The following is a 13,073-nucleotide window of genomic DNA, read 5'->3' on the forward strand; positions in this document are numbered from 1 at the left end:
ATTCACGGATCCAGAATATGTAAACCCCAGCTCAATATATTTTTCATCATATTTCCGACTTTTTCTTTTGAAACATGACTTCTGGCTACCTGGGCCACAATCCTGCAAAGTGTGAAACCACGTACCTGGGTCATACCCAGGATGACCTGGGTCACAGCGACCCACCTCAAGATGTGGGTCAACATGCTTTGACCTGGACTGAGTGAGACAAAATGCATGACGGGCGTTTGTAAGCCTACGAAATAAGAAACAGCTATGCCTGCGTGAAGGTTTCACTTCCGAAAGGAACATTTCTGTTTATTCTGTTTAACCGTATTTGTGTTGCTTGAGGCACAGCATGAGCCAGATTGCAGCAGAGATGAAGAAACATTTGCTCTAATCAACGTTTGGACCGACGGTTCAATCCAGAGAAGGATGGAAGCGTCCATAATAAACTGCTTCCAGGGTACTTGTCTGTCGCTCAGGTCAACCCTGCTTTATCAAAAGCAGTGTGAAATCGCAAAGCTGATCCATGTGACACCGGGTCCTGATACGGGTAGGTTCTGACCCGGGTAGATCTTGACAATGTGAAAGGGTTTAGTTTATTACGTTTTCCTAGGAGATTAACTCTTCTTTGCTCCATTGCTCTTTCATGATTACTAGCATAATATGTGAGAAATATCAAGGAAAAGACAACATAATTATCATACCCAATTCTAAAGAGACTCATCGTTCACCCTTCACAGTTTAATGCATAACCTCCAAAAATGGCGTTATGTAACTTCTGGTTACATAAAGATATAAGCTGGACCCACAGATATGAAGGAAGGAGAAGAAAGTTGAACATACTAATTAATATTACTATAGGTAGTATGTCGATCTGTTTTTATTAAGTCGATGTGCATACAGATAATAAAAAAAAATTTAAAAATGTAAACATATTGTGGCAGAGCACAGCTCTGCTCTTTAGAAATTGGCAGGGATGGGGTTAAATTCCCCTACCTGCCTTGGTTCATTGTGTTCAGGTGGCTGGGATTGATTAGATGATTAGTTTAATTAACGATCAATCAGCGCCCAGCCACCTGACATAAAAGGAGGCCTCTGCTTCTCATTTGGGAGAGGGAGCTGAGGAAGCAGGTTGGTTTTTTGGTTGTTTGGAAAGTTTGAATCCAGTGAAGGCATTGCCCAGCCTGGAAATTGTTATTTTTGTAAGTTTTGCTTTTTGTCTTTCTTTGTGTTTAAATTGCTTTGTTTTGGCCCTTGTGCCCTTTCATTTTTGTGTTTATTTATAATAAAATAGTTATTTTTTGAACTGCAGTCTGTCTCTGGGCCTCTTTCCACTCGCCAGCCTGCCACACATATATAAAAAAAAATCTACAAAATCCTTTGCGACCCCCTTCAGACATCCCTGCAACCCCCAGTTTGAGAACCCCTGCTTTAGAGCATACATGTATACATAATGCTACCTGAGCATAAGCAATATTAATAGTCTCTTCTGCAAGTCAATCCCTTATTGCTGTCTCGCTGAAAGTTTAATTTTTTTTCCATTTTCCGTCTGCAAAACAAAACAAAGGAAAACATTTCCCTAGACTCATCATGGAGTCACAAAAGTGGAAGACATAATGGAGCATATAGATCGTCTGGGGGGCAACTGCCCCCACTGCCCTACAGCAAATGACTCCCCTGGAAGGAGATAACTTCTCAAAAACATTATTGTTTTTCATTTCTCATGGATACTATTCTGCATGAATTTTAAAACAAACAATTATGACATGCCAGCCCAGTTGCTGTCTTGCTTGAGATAGATTGATCCAATAATGTGAATAACTTTCACCCACAAGCCCCAAGTTCTACATTGTTCTACATTGGATTCCTTTGTAAAAGTTGACCACAGTATGTTTGCCTTTTACCATGCTTTTCATATGGTTAATTACTAATGAAAAAATGAACAGAATATATACTAACCCTACTTCTGTAGTTTCCTCATATTCTGTAATATACTCGAGTAGTAGTTGCTTGCTGTTGTGGGACATTTCCCTACATTTTAATTGTCTGTTTATTTTCTACATAAAATGAAATGATGCCAAATGATGCATTCAAAAACAAAGATTTAAATTAAGTTACCTCAGTATGCTGGCAATGATAAGTCCCCAGTAAAAACTGTCACCCTAATCTCCCGCAAAGTATTGTTGCTCAACGCAAGCCTTAATGTCAAAGTAAAATCAAATGAGGTCAATGCATTACAAATTCCTTTTTGAAAGCATTCCACTGAGCCTCGTGATGTATGGCAGCAGTTCCTGCAGTAACCTTTTTCATCAACAGGGCCCTCTTTTTGATCAGGAAAATCCTTCAGTGGAAAAATACACAGGCACAGGCATTACGTGATCTATGCAAACAAATAAGGTAATTCCTTATATCTCCTCAGGTCAATGATTTATTACTTTTTAGAATAGAGTTTGAGAAGTTGCCCTGCCATAACTTAAAAAACAAACAAAATTATATATGCATTAAAATAGATACAGAGATAGGAAACTTAACATGGTGCAATTGTACACACAGTGACTGACGAGATATAATTAACTGTGTCAGAAGACCCAGTGGGGTATATTCAATTGATCTACACAAATCAAAACAGGGCATTTAGCATATCAGGGTTATGAAATGTGGTCATCAAACAGTGCGTGTTGTTTCATCATTTTTCTTTCTGTATGTAAATACCAATAAAATGCCAGGAAGGATCCTAATCTCTCCTGTACTATTCACTTCATACTTCAATTGTTATTTAACATTTCTTCAAAGAAGTATTGCTCATTAAATGTGAAGTCTGCCTGTCTTGAAATCCTTAATACAATAAGGATTTGGAAGCAGCTTCGTGGAGGATCTCAGAAAAAGTGTCTCCTCTGGAGACACAATGGCTTGTTTATGGAGGTACAAGAATTCAGAATGATCTGAAACAAAAGCTGCTCAACTCCTGGTATTATTTAAAATGTAAACACAACAGGAAGAGATGCTACATGGGTTATCTTTCAGATTGGTGGTGAAAACAGTTAAAAAAAAGATGTCAGACGAATAGAGATTAAAGAATGAAAGCCATAGCATATCTATGCAATCACTCATTTCTTATACATGACTTAACCAAAGCTGAAACATGTATGATACAGTTGTGTGTACTTGTTTAGTGTAGATATCTAATATAACTCAATCAGTAAGTAATTTTTACTATATAAGTATAACATTAACAATGGTTCATCATCAAAGCTATCATTATTATATCAAGGAAAGAGCCATTAAGAAAACAACACTGTTCATATTATGATTAAAATGTAATGATCATCATTAACTAAATATCACCAGTACAAACAATGCTTTCTCTTTCTATACCATACTAGAAAAAGCCATGAGTGTAGCAATCAGCACTGCAGGGACATCATGTTTCCTCTAGTACAGGAAACAATTTTCTCCCAAAGACTTCCTCTCTGTGTTTAGTCTTGGTGTTTCCACTGCCAGGAATACGCTGTGTATATACCTCTTGGGTTCCCCCTTGTGGTATTTACTGCTCGCTTGCGTTTCAGTTGCCCTGCTGTAACTAAGGGAGCATAAAATTACCAACATTTTCAACAGAACTCTTTATTTGTCATCTTGTTTTTTTTGTCTGAATATAATTTTATATATGAAGTAACAAATAATATTCAGTGTTTACTGGGGAGCTGGAGAGAAATGCAGAGAGTAGATACAATACTTATTATTGAACAATCAATTACAATGTAGCTGTAAACTGTGTGTTTTACTAAATCAACAACTTTAAAAATGTACATGGATCGACAGACCAAGGTTGTGACAAAAATGAGGAACAATATATATATTACACTTTTTATTTTTATCAATTCTTTCTAGTAGATGTAAATTTTGGCAATTCCATGCCATTGAGAATTTCTTTACGCATCTCTTAATCTCTATAAATTTAGGATGTTAAAAAAATTTTGCATGCTGGGAATCTATCTATTTTCCATTATTAGTTGATAAGGTGAGGAGAGAGAGAGAGAGAGAGAGAGAGAGAGAGAGAGAGAGAGAGAGAGAGAGAGAGAGAGAGAGAGAGAGAGAGAGAAAATGTAGTCCCCTGTCATTTCTCTAGACATTATCTGAGGGTGCCAGAACAGAACTGATTTCTTCAAAAGTTCAACGTATCAGATATATTGTCAAGTGTGTTTCTTGGTAAAGAGAACCCATCTGAAGAGGACAGCCACCATGTGTAATTGTACTAACTAAAAACGCTGTACTGTAATAATTATATTAATATTAGTTATTTAAATTGACCCAGCCATCTGTGGTTCATCCCAGTTCAGCCCTGGTTTCTGGCACCTGTATTCACCCCATCCCAACTCCAGTAGAAAATAACCCAATAACAAAACAAAGGGCTTGGGTTACTGAACGAAGTCAGCTCTTACTCAGCAGTGAACCCCAGATAGCATTTTGTATTATTATTATGAGTGAACAACAAAGGAACCTTGATTAGGCAGCCACACATGTTATTGCACTAAATCCTTTGCAACTGCATAAAAAGGTAGATGGAGAACTTATTGTTTCAATGAAACAATAAAAGCATCTTTGTAAAAAATAGAAGGAATCCCTAGGCACCCCACAATAAAACAGATTTATGCTTAAATGCCTAAAATTAGTTTTTTGGGTTTAAAGTTTTGTTGTCAAGAATGTTCAACAGCCTATGCAGTTTATTGAAAATCTCTTGTCAACAGCCTCTTTAACACGTTTGTCAAGAAATTCATGGTGCACATTTCAGCAATGAAGGACAAACCAATGAACAACAATAGGTATGCAGTATTTATTTGACCTACACCGTACTGGCACATGATAATGTACACCCTCTGTGTAACATGATAATGACAACCAAACATCTAACAGAGCATTTGAGTCTATTTCATGTATTTCTGTCTGTAAATAGGGAAGGTACTATTTGAATGATTAAAACCATGGCAGCAGGTCATTTTAATAAGCCCTGAATCTGTGTAGAAGTGTAAAGGAGTGTTTTCTGAAGAAATTGCTAAATGAAGCCAAGATTGATTAACTACTGCCTTGATATGTAGACCTTCTGGGGAAAAGAAACAGTAGGTAAGACAAAACAATAAAAATACATTGGACACATGGCATTGCTTTTAAAACACTATTTGTAATGTTAATTTGATACAATAATAGCAAATAAATTGTATCCACATGTGGCATCATAAACCACAAGAGCAAAGATATTACATGGATTTGACCCTATTGCCCTATATAAACAAAAGGTCATGCAATACATTATGTAATTACAACATACAATACAACAATTTTTTGCATGAGCCAAGATTAAATTATAGTTACTATAATAATAATAATAATAATAATAAACTCCCAGACAGGTAATGACATAATGCAAAATGATACAAAAATAAACAGAACCCAGAACCACTCAACATAATTGCAACTTCCATGAAAAGGCAAGGGAAAGGCAAACTAAATAAATAAAATGTGACCTGAAGCTACTTTCTCTTTAAGGGTCACCCTACTTAACAGTGGCTTTGGTTAGCAGAACCAGTCAAATACAATTGCGGTAGTTGAATCTTATCAGCAGAAGTTTCTGTGCTTCCAGTAATTCATGCAATGATCATTATCGCAGTTCTTAACATGAATAAATTCCAGTCTAAAGTGATTTTTATAATTTGCTTATTGAGATGTTGAGATTAGATTGGCATATAACATTATTTTGTTTTTTTCTGATTTATGGGATCTGTGTGTAAGCCTGACAGAGGCTTTTTTAAATATTTATTTTGATAGTGCATGGGCTTGTTCATTATACAGGGCTTGTAAAATGCAAATGAAGATGCATACATTTTATGTAGGCCCCTATCAAGCTTTAGGGTACAGATAATATACTGTATAAATGCTGCTTTACAAATAATAAATCACATACAGTGTACTACAATGACACTTCCTTGCAAGCAACATGCATGAGAGGGTTGGCTATAGATACAAATAACTTTGGCAAAGAAGCTTGCGTGCTTTTCTGCAAACATGTAGAGATGCAGCAAGCTTGTGAATTCTGAACAGAAAATAGAAGGAGCGTTGGATTCTTTGGTGGTGGTGTTTGGTCCCGTCAGGTTTTTTTTTCTGACTCATTAACAGTTCAGTGGCAGACTCTCGTTGGAGCTGCAATCTTTTTAACTCTTTCTCATGAAAGTCACTTTGCCTGAGGGTAAAGTTTGCCTCCTTAAGAAAAGCACAATAAAGAACAGGACATTTATAATGAAAGATTAGATTTTCTTGACCTTGGTTTGATTCCTCCCGGGAAAATAATTGACATAACTAGAAGAGAAATTCACAGCTAAAAAATGTGCAGAATTGACCTTACTATTGTCAATCAAATGTCTACTGTGTAGAACCCTTTTTTAATCAGCCCACTGGTAATTATTTCCCCTGGTGCTCTCGGGGGTTTAATGTCAGCTACTGTTGTGCATGAAAGAATACACAGTGTAATGTTTGGTTAGTCAGAAGTGTACAGAGTACAAATGAAGGGAGGCTGTGAAACGCACTGGTGAGACCACACTTAGAATACAGCAATTGGTTATTTATTTTTTCATTTCATTTAACCATTATTTTACCAGCTAAGAAGATTGAGAACAAATTCTCATTTACAATGACAATCTGGTCAAGAGGCAAACAACACAGCAACACAAAGCAAACAAATACAACATAGAAAAAAAACAAATAACACATTAACAAGTGCAAACACACTAATGAATTCAGATTCAGATTAAAAACTTCCTCTGAAACAAAACGGTAGTTTTTAATTTACTTTGAAATTCATTCCAGTCATAAACAGCCACAAACTGAAATTAATTACACCCAAAAACAATGGACACTCTGGGAAGAGCAATCTAAGAAATTAATCTGATCTTAAATTGTAAACTGAAGCAAATAATTGTAATAGGTTGGCAAGATATAGTGGGGTTTTCCCAGTCAGGGTTCTATAAATTAACCTAAGCCAATGATCCAATCGCCTAGTGTGCAATGAAGGCCATTCAACCATAATATAAAGAGTGATGAGTAAGATAAGAAGCACCAGTTACAAATCTTATAGCAGAATGGTATAAAGCATCAAGCTTCCCCAAAGCAGCTTTCGAGACCTTTTTGTAGACAAAGTCACCATAATCCAGTACTGGAAGAACAGACATCTGTTTAATTAACACAGTATTTTAACTGTGCTTCAAACAATGTTCCTCTACACACTGCATGCAATTACTTGATGTACTTGCACTCATTTTAACAATGGTTGGAATCCTGACACAGCATATAGAAAACCATTTGTAATTATACAGTCTCAGACAAAAGCATTTAGTTAGTTAAAAAAAGGAAAAAAAACACAAAGAAGTGATTTTTATAATTTCTAATTGTTCTATTGAAAGATATAAATTAGAGATTCAGCTTTATAATAAAACAACAAATTACTACATAACAGGCACATAAAATGAAAAATAACATCCAAAAACTAATTTTGGTATTATTGAATTGTTTGCTCTTGAATTTCTTGACCATCTTCTCTCAATTCTTGTGTAAAATCTTTTGCAGTAATCCGAGGATTTTGCCGGGCTGCTCGAACGATTATTCTGGATTTTGCATTCATTGTATAATTATCATCAGGTGCTGGTTTTCAATCATGATAATTGTCAATAATTAATAATGAATGGGTTTCATACGAAATATGTTGATTGCCCAAATACTTTTGTCAAAGTATGAAATTAATTTCTGCATGCTATTTTTCATGTTATGCATATTATGTAATAATTTGTTGTTTTATTATAAAGATTTCTACTTGAATTTATTTCAATGGAAAAATTAGGAATAATAGAAATCACTTTCTTCATGGTTTTTCTTAAAAAGCAAAAACAATTGTAAGTGTTAAAATAATTGTGACTAGTAACTATATACGTTCTTAAAAACATTTCCTTTGTACAATTATCATTGCGTTTTAGTATCTAAAATGTCTAAAGCGGATAGGACACCAGGCAGACCATATCATAACAACCTGAACAGCTGTTGTGTGTAACTCAGCTTGGGGAAACCCTCCAGTCAGAGTAATAGGTGCATCTACTGACTTTTACTGGGTAGCACCTGCTCCTATCAGTCTGGAAAGCACGAAGATGCTAATTCTGAGACCGCAGCCAAAAATAAAAACAATACCACCAAGCTTTGGGATAGATCAGAGCTGCCTGAAGCAGTGCATAATGCCGAAAAAGTACTTCAAGTTATTTCAAGTGATCCGGGAACCATGGCAAGAGCACAGCAAGGTCCAATACATCTTACATGTATTGTTATAGCTTATATGGATAAATAATGCATAGGATTCAGGATCACCAGATGGACAGATACTGTAACTGCATACTGTACTAGGACAAAGGGTTAGTTAAAATTCAGATTATCGGGACTGCAAATGGAGGAACCCATCTCCTGAAACAATTGTATTTTTTGGAGGCTACAGAATGTTCCAGTCTGGTGGTGTTATCTGGCAAAAATGATAGAACTGAAATACTGAATGTACCCCAGGTGTAAACAGAAGGACTATCCCAGTCTATTTTTTTTTTCCTCAGGAATATGCCTTCCTAGGCTTCAGTATGCTGTCATAACATTTGATTTAAAAAGATGGAAAGCTCAGTTCAGGCTGAACAGTGATTATTAAACACGTTTTTCTTTAATAAATGCAGACACAAAAATAATTAATAATAATAATTATCTTTAGTACAAACGACTCAGAATATACATATTTTTATTTCTTTATTTAGCAATTTGTCATGAAGTATTTACAGGGGACAGGAAATCCTTATCTCCATGACAGCATTTTTAAATAGTTAAAACGGTTGAAAAGGTCACTCCCACCGTTTTCTGCTCATCCGTTTGACCAACTGAGTAGCATGGATGTGGATGCTGACGTTTTGCTGCACTAATGGGAGCTGAGGAGCATCAAGTGATACTTCTCTATTTATTACCTTTTACTTTTTTCTGGTAACAGCCTGTGATGTTGTAACTACTAACAGCTACAGGAGGCATACTTCCTCCTGTTTTATTTTCCATACCACCTTGCTAATTCATCATGCATACGCCTGTGGCAGAGAATGCGAACGCGCTGCAGGATCAGACCAACAACACCATCCCCTCCAGAGACTGCTATGCGCTTTGACGTCATGTGTGCTCCTTTCAGTTTCTATAGCAACCTTTTTCCCAAACCCCCCTGTCTGTCTCCTCTGGTAGGTTCCACAATGGTACAGCCAGCATCTTGCTGCACAATGGTTGCAAGACTGTGAAGGGGAGTGATTCAGCAAGTAAAATATCTTGATTTGTTTTCTGTCTTTCTCTGGAGCCTTTATTTGTTTTAATTGATCCGTATTGTGATATTTATGTTTTTGCCACTCTCACGTCAGAATGTTTTGAAAAGGACAGTCGCTGGACCAGGATTGTCGTCAGCTGGCACGGAATGGTAGGTGGTGGGTGATGTTGATGCAGAGGATAACCTGCTAAAGGGTGGGGTGATGAATATTGATTGCTGCAAAGGTTAAAGAAGTCAATTGATGCCATTGTGGAAAGGACAGTGGAGAGCAGCAAGTATGTTTAGATTAGATGAATGAATGTTGTTTCTATAGACTGCTGTGTGTATATATTAACGGTTCCAAATGCAAATGCCTTTAATAATAATATAGACTTTAAAAACTGCATTGGCATTTGTTTTGTAATTCCGTCAGATTTGCAAGTTTTACACACAAGAAGAGTTTATGTTTTTTTTGAACACTTAATTAATTTAACCGTTAATGGTTCACATAAGCGCTATTCAAATAGTTTAATTATTTATTAATATTACGGCCAAATAAGCTCGCTCTCTCTCTCTCTCTCTCTCTCTCTCTCTCTCTCTCTCTCTCTCTCTCTCTCTCTCTCTCTCTCTCTATATATATAATGAATAAACATTGCGTGGTGATAAAATAAAATGATCTACAGAGGGACAACTCAGAATCAGATATAATATATCGCCTCTATTTTTTTTTCTTTTTTTTTTATCTATCTAGTTATTCTAGTTAAACGACTGTTTAGTGTATTAATATTTTGGTGTGATTTTTTTTTTATTTGCAAACTGCTACTGTTGTAAGAAGGTAGCATCTGTACTGTAGTTATAGGTTCACCGTTTTACCTTTGCAATGTACGTTTTTTTTTTGTGGTTTTTTTAAAATTCATTTTGTTATTTTGAGCACCAATTCAGGGACCAGTGGTGCTAGCTTCAGCTTGATCTGTTTGTGCTGTGTGTGCGTTTTCAGAAATTGTGCATTTTTTCTACCTGTGTCTCTTACCAATTACTGTTACCAACACACTGCGTCCATACCGTGTTTTTTTTTTTTTTTTTTTTTTTTTTGTGGTCAGATTTTGGTTGTGCAGGCAGTACGACTTCATAAAACATACACTACAGCTAGTAAATCAAACAGTATTGAGAAAATGTTTTTGATTGATTCCATTCAGAATTGTTTCGGTTTTGCTGCATTTTAGAAAACGTTTTGGAACAAAATCACCCACTGTTGTGTGCTTGTCAAATCTTTTTTAACTTTAGGCTTCCAGGGGTGTCAAGCTTAATGTCTTTTTATGCTTTTTTTCCCCCTTATAACTATTGCAGTTTTAATGCCACAGTCCAACACAGACAGTAATTTGTTATAAATCTTGATTTGGAGATCATTCTTAGAGGAAAGAATTAATACTATATTAAAATACATTTACCTTATAATTTCCTATTTTAAATTGAATTGCATTTCTGCATACAGCCAACCAAATAAGTGAATCTGGTGGAATTTGGGTTTCAGTGTTGAAAGGGGTTTTCAAAGCCATGGAGTATAATCTGCAGATATGTAATGAATGTATACAGTCCTTGAGTAACTCACAGTGCACTTTAAAATACATTCAGCACACTGTAAGTTTAGGATTGTATTCTTATTCTTAATAGGATGAAACCCTTTGTATTCCTAAAAAATAATTATGGAAATATCATGATGGGCGAATTACCTTTTTTGTTGTGTAGCCTAATAACTGGCTGTGGACTGTCATCAACAGACACTCATAATGTCACCCTGCTGCCTTTGTTTGCAAAATGCAGTACAATCATGTTCAACTGTTATTCAGTACAAAACTGTATTAAAATATATTTATAAAGCATCATTTAAAGATGTATTTTGCTAGGCTTGACTTAAAATATATAATTGTGCTTCCTCAATGAACCACAGTAAGTGACAGGTTTTGAATCAAAGTATGTGTGTTACACGGTAATTCTAATTCATTTTTAATGGAGTTAGTCAAGATAAATTGCTTTAGTTTTTTTTTACAAAGCCATTAAAGTCTTTGCATTGTAAATACATATTCAAGTTTATGATACATTGCTTTGTTACAGCCTGCTGTAATTGGAAAGGCTGTGCTAAAGTACTTTGGTACTGCTCATAATAGATAGCAAGATAGCCTGTCTTGTATCTGGCTAACTAACCTGATCAAGGAAAGGACCCATAGACACTACAGTATGCAGGAACATTTTCATTTCCCCAAATTAGCATATGTGCAGCCCATATTTCCCTGGGAACCTGCTTTATTATTGCAGTAAAATGCATTATTGTGGCTTGGTGTTGTGATTTTCTTCTTTGCAAGATCACTACATAAAGGAGTAGTAGCCTGATTTAGAATGTGACAGGAAGTGTATGGTCACCCTGTACCAGCAGTATGTGTAATTTGATCATTACTGGCTCCTTCTTACATTTTCAGAGGAAGTCTAATATTGTTCTCACTTTTTCTAAAACATTAAGGGTTGATATAGTACCAATGGTAACACCTGTCTCCCCAATTCTCTGTAGACATCTGGCTGCCATTTCAAACAATTACTTTTTCCGATTCATGGCTCAAACATATGTACCAATGATCTCATATCTGCATTGTAATAGTGCAGTATCTGGCATCAGACACAATACAGCGAGTGTAGAGAAGGGGGCAGTTTGTTGAAAATGACACATGTCTTGTTTGCTTGTATTTACCACTAGTTTTACCAGTGTCCAATCACCTAATGTTGCACCAAAGAATCATATTTTATTATTATCTACGATATTTTGTCTTTCAAGTAAAATACAAAAGAAAATAATCAAACCATATTTTCCAATATGAAATGTTCTTCTCTTAAAGATCCAGCATCATAGTGTTGTGAGTAAAATCTAGAAGGCTGTGTGGTCCAGTGGTTAAAGTCTAGGGCTTATAACCAGAATATCACCAGTTCAAATCCCACCTGTGCCACTGAGTGACTCACTGTGTGACTATGAGCAAGTCACTTAATCTCCTTGAGCTCCATCCTGTAATGTTAAATCAATGTCCTGTTGTAAGTGACTCTGCATATAATGCAGTTCACAGCCTACCTCTGTAAAGTGCTTTGTGATGGTGGTCCACTATGAAAGGTGCTATATAAAGATTTACAGAAAGATCAAGATTTCAGTATTAAAGAGTGCTGTAATTATCAGTTTATGCAGGTGGCATTTCATTTTAAATTTGACTTTAATATCGCCAGCATGCTACTATTGTATGTAGTGTTTTTTTTATGCATATCTTCATGATGCATGGTTGTTATTCTAAAGTAAGAAAGACATGGACACTACATAACTTATAAAATAGTAGCATGACTGGTAAGATTGCATCTGTACTTCAATTTGTATCGATTTTGCCATTTGTCTTTGTAAGTCCTGTTAAACAGTCATGGGGCCTGCTTTTACCTTTAACCTCAGTAGACAACATGACACCAGGATTTAATAAATCTTGTGTTTTGGAAAGCAAAGCAATGCTCTTTCATCTGTTGGGCTGTTTTTCATGTCCACTGACAAAGTGTTCGTACACTCACCTTTTTCCTGAAAAGATTCCATATTGTATTAGTCAAGTGTAAATTAGGCTGCATTTTCAAGTAGAATTATCAAATATTGAAGTTTTGCTTAAAACTAAACTGGGTTTAAAGACAGGTTATTACTGTATAGTAGCTATTTTATCTGTTTTTTTCTGCT

The 13,073-nt window shown here is 35.7% G+C and overlaps 1 protein-coding gene across 9 annotated transcripts in view; it reads left to right on the forward strand.

Moving 5' to 3' along the window:
* Positions 1 to 9,271: 9,271 nt before the first annotated feature.
* Positions 9,272 to 13,073, forward strand: part of LOC121301569 (mitogen-activated protein kinase 10) — a 73,749-nt gene continuing 69,947 nt past the window's right edge. For 8 of the 9 annotated variants that reach the window (XM_041231071.1, XM_041231096.1, XM_041231088.1 and 5 more), the window contains exon 1: positions 9,274 to 9,499. In XM_041231071.1, the coding sequence (XP_041087005.1) occupies positions 9,497 to 9,499 (3 nt within the window). In that variant the 5' untranslated portion in view covers positions 9,274 to 9,496. Of the gene's footprint in view, positions 9,500 to 13,073 lie in introns of all 9 variants that reach the window. The other variant, XM_041231080.1, reaches the window with a different exon arrangement.

Source organism: Polyodon spathula, chromosome 2 (genome assembly GCF_017654505.1).
Source record: "Polyodon spathula isolate WHYD16114869_AA chromosome 2, ASM1765450v1, whole genome shotgun sequence".
Taxonomy (NCBI): Eukaryota; Metazoa; Chordata; class Actinopteri; order Acipenseriformes; family Polyodontidae; genus Polyodon; species Polyodon spathula.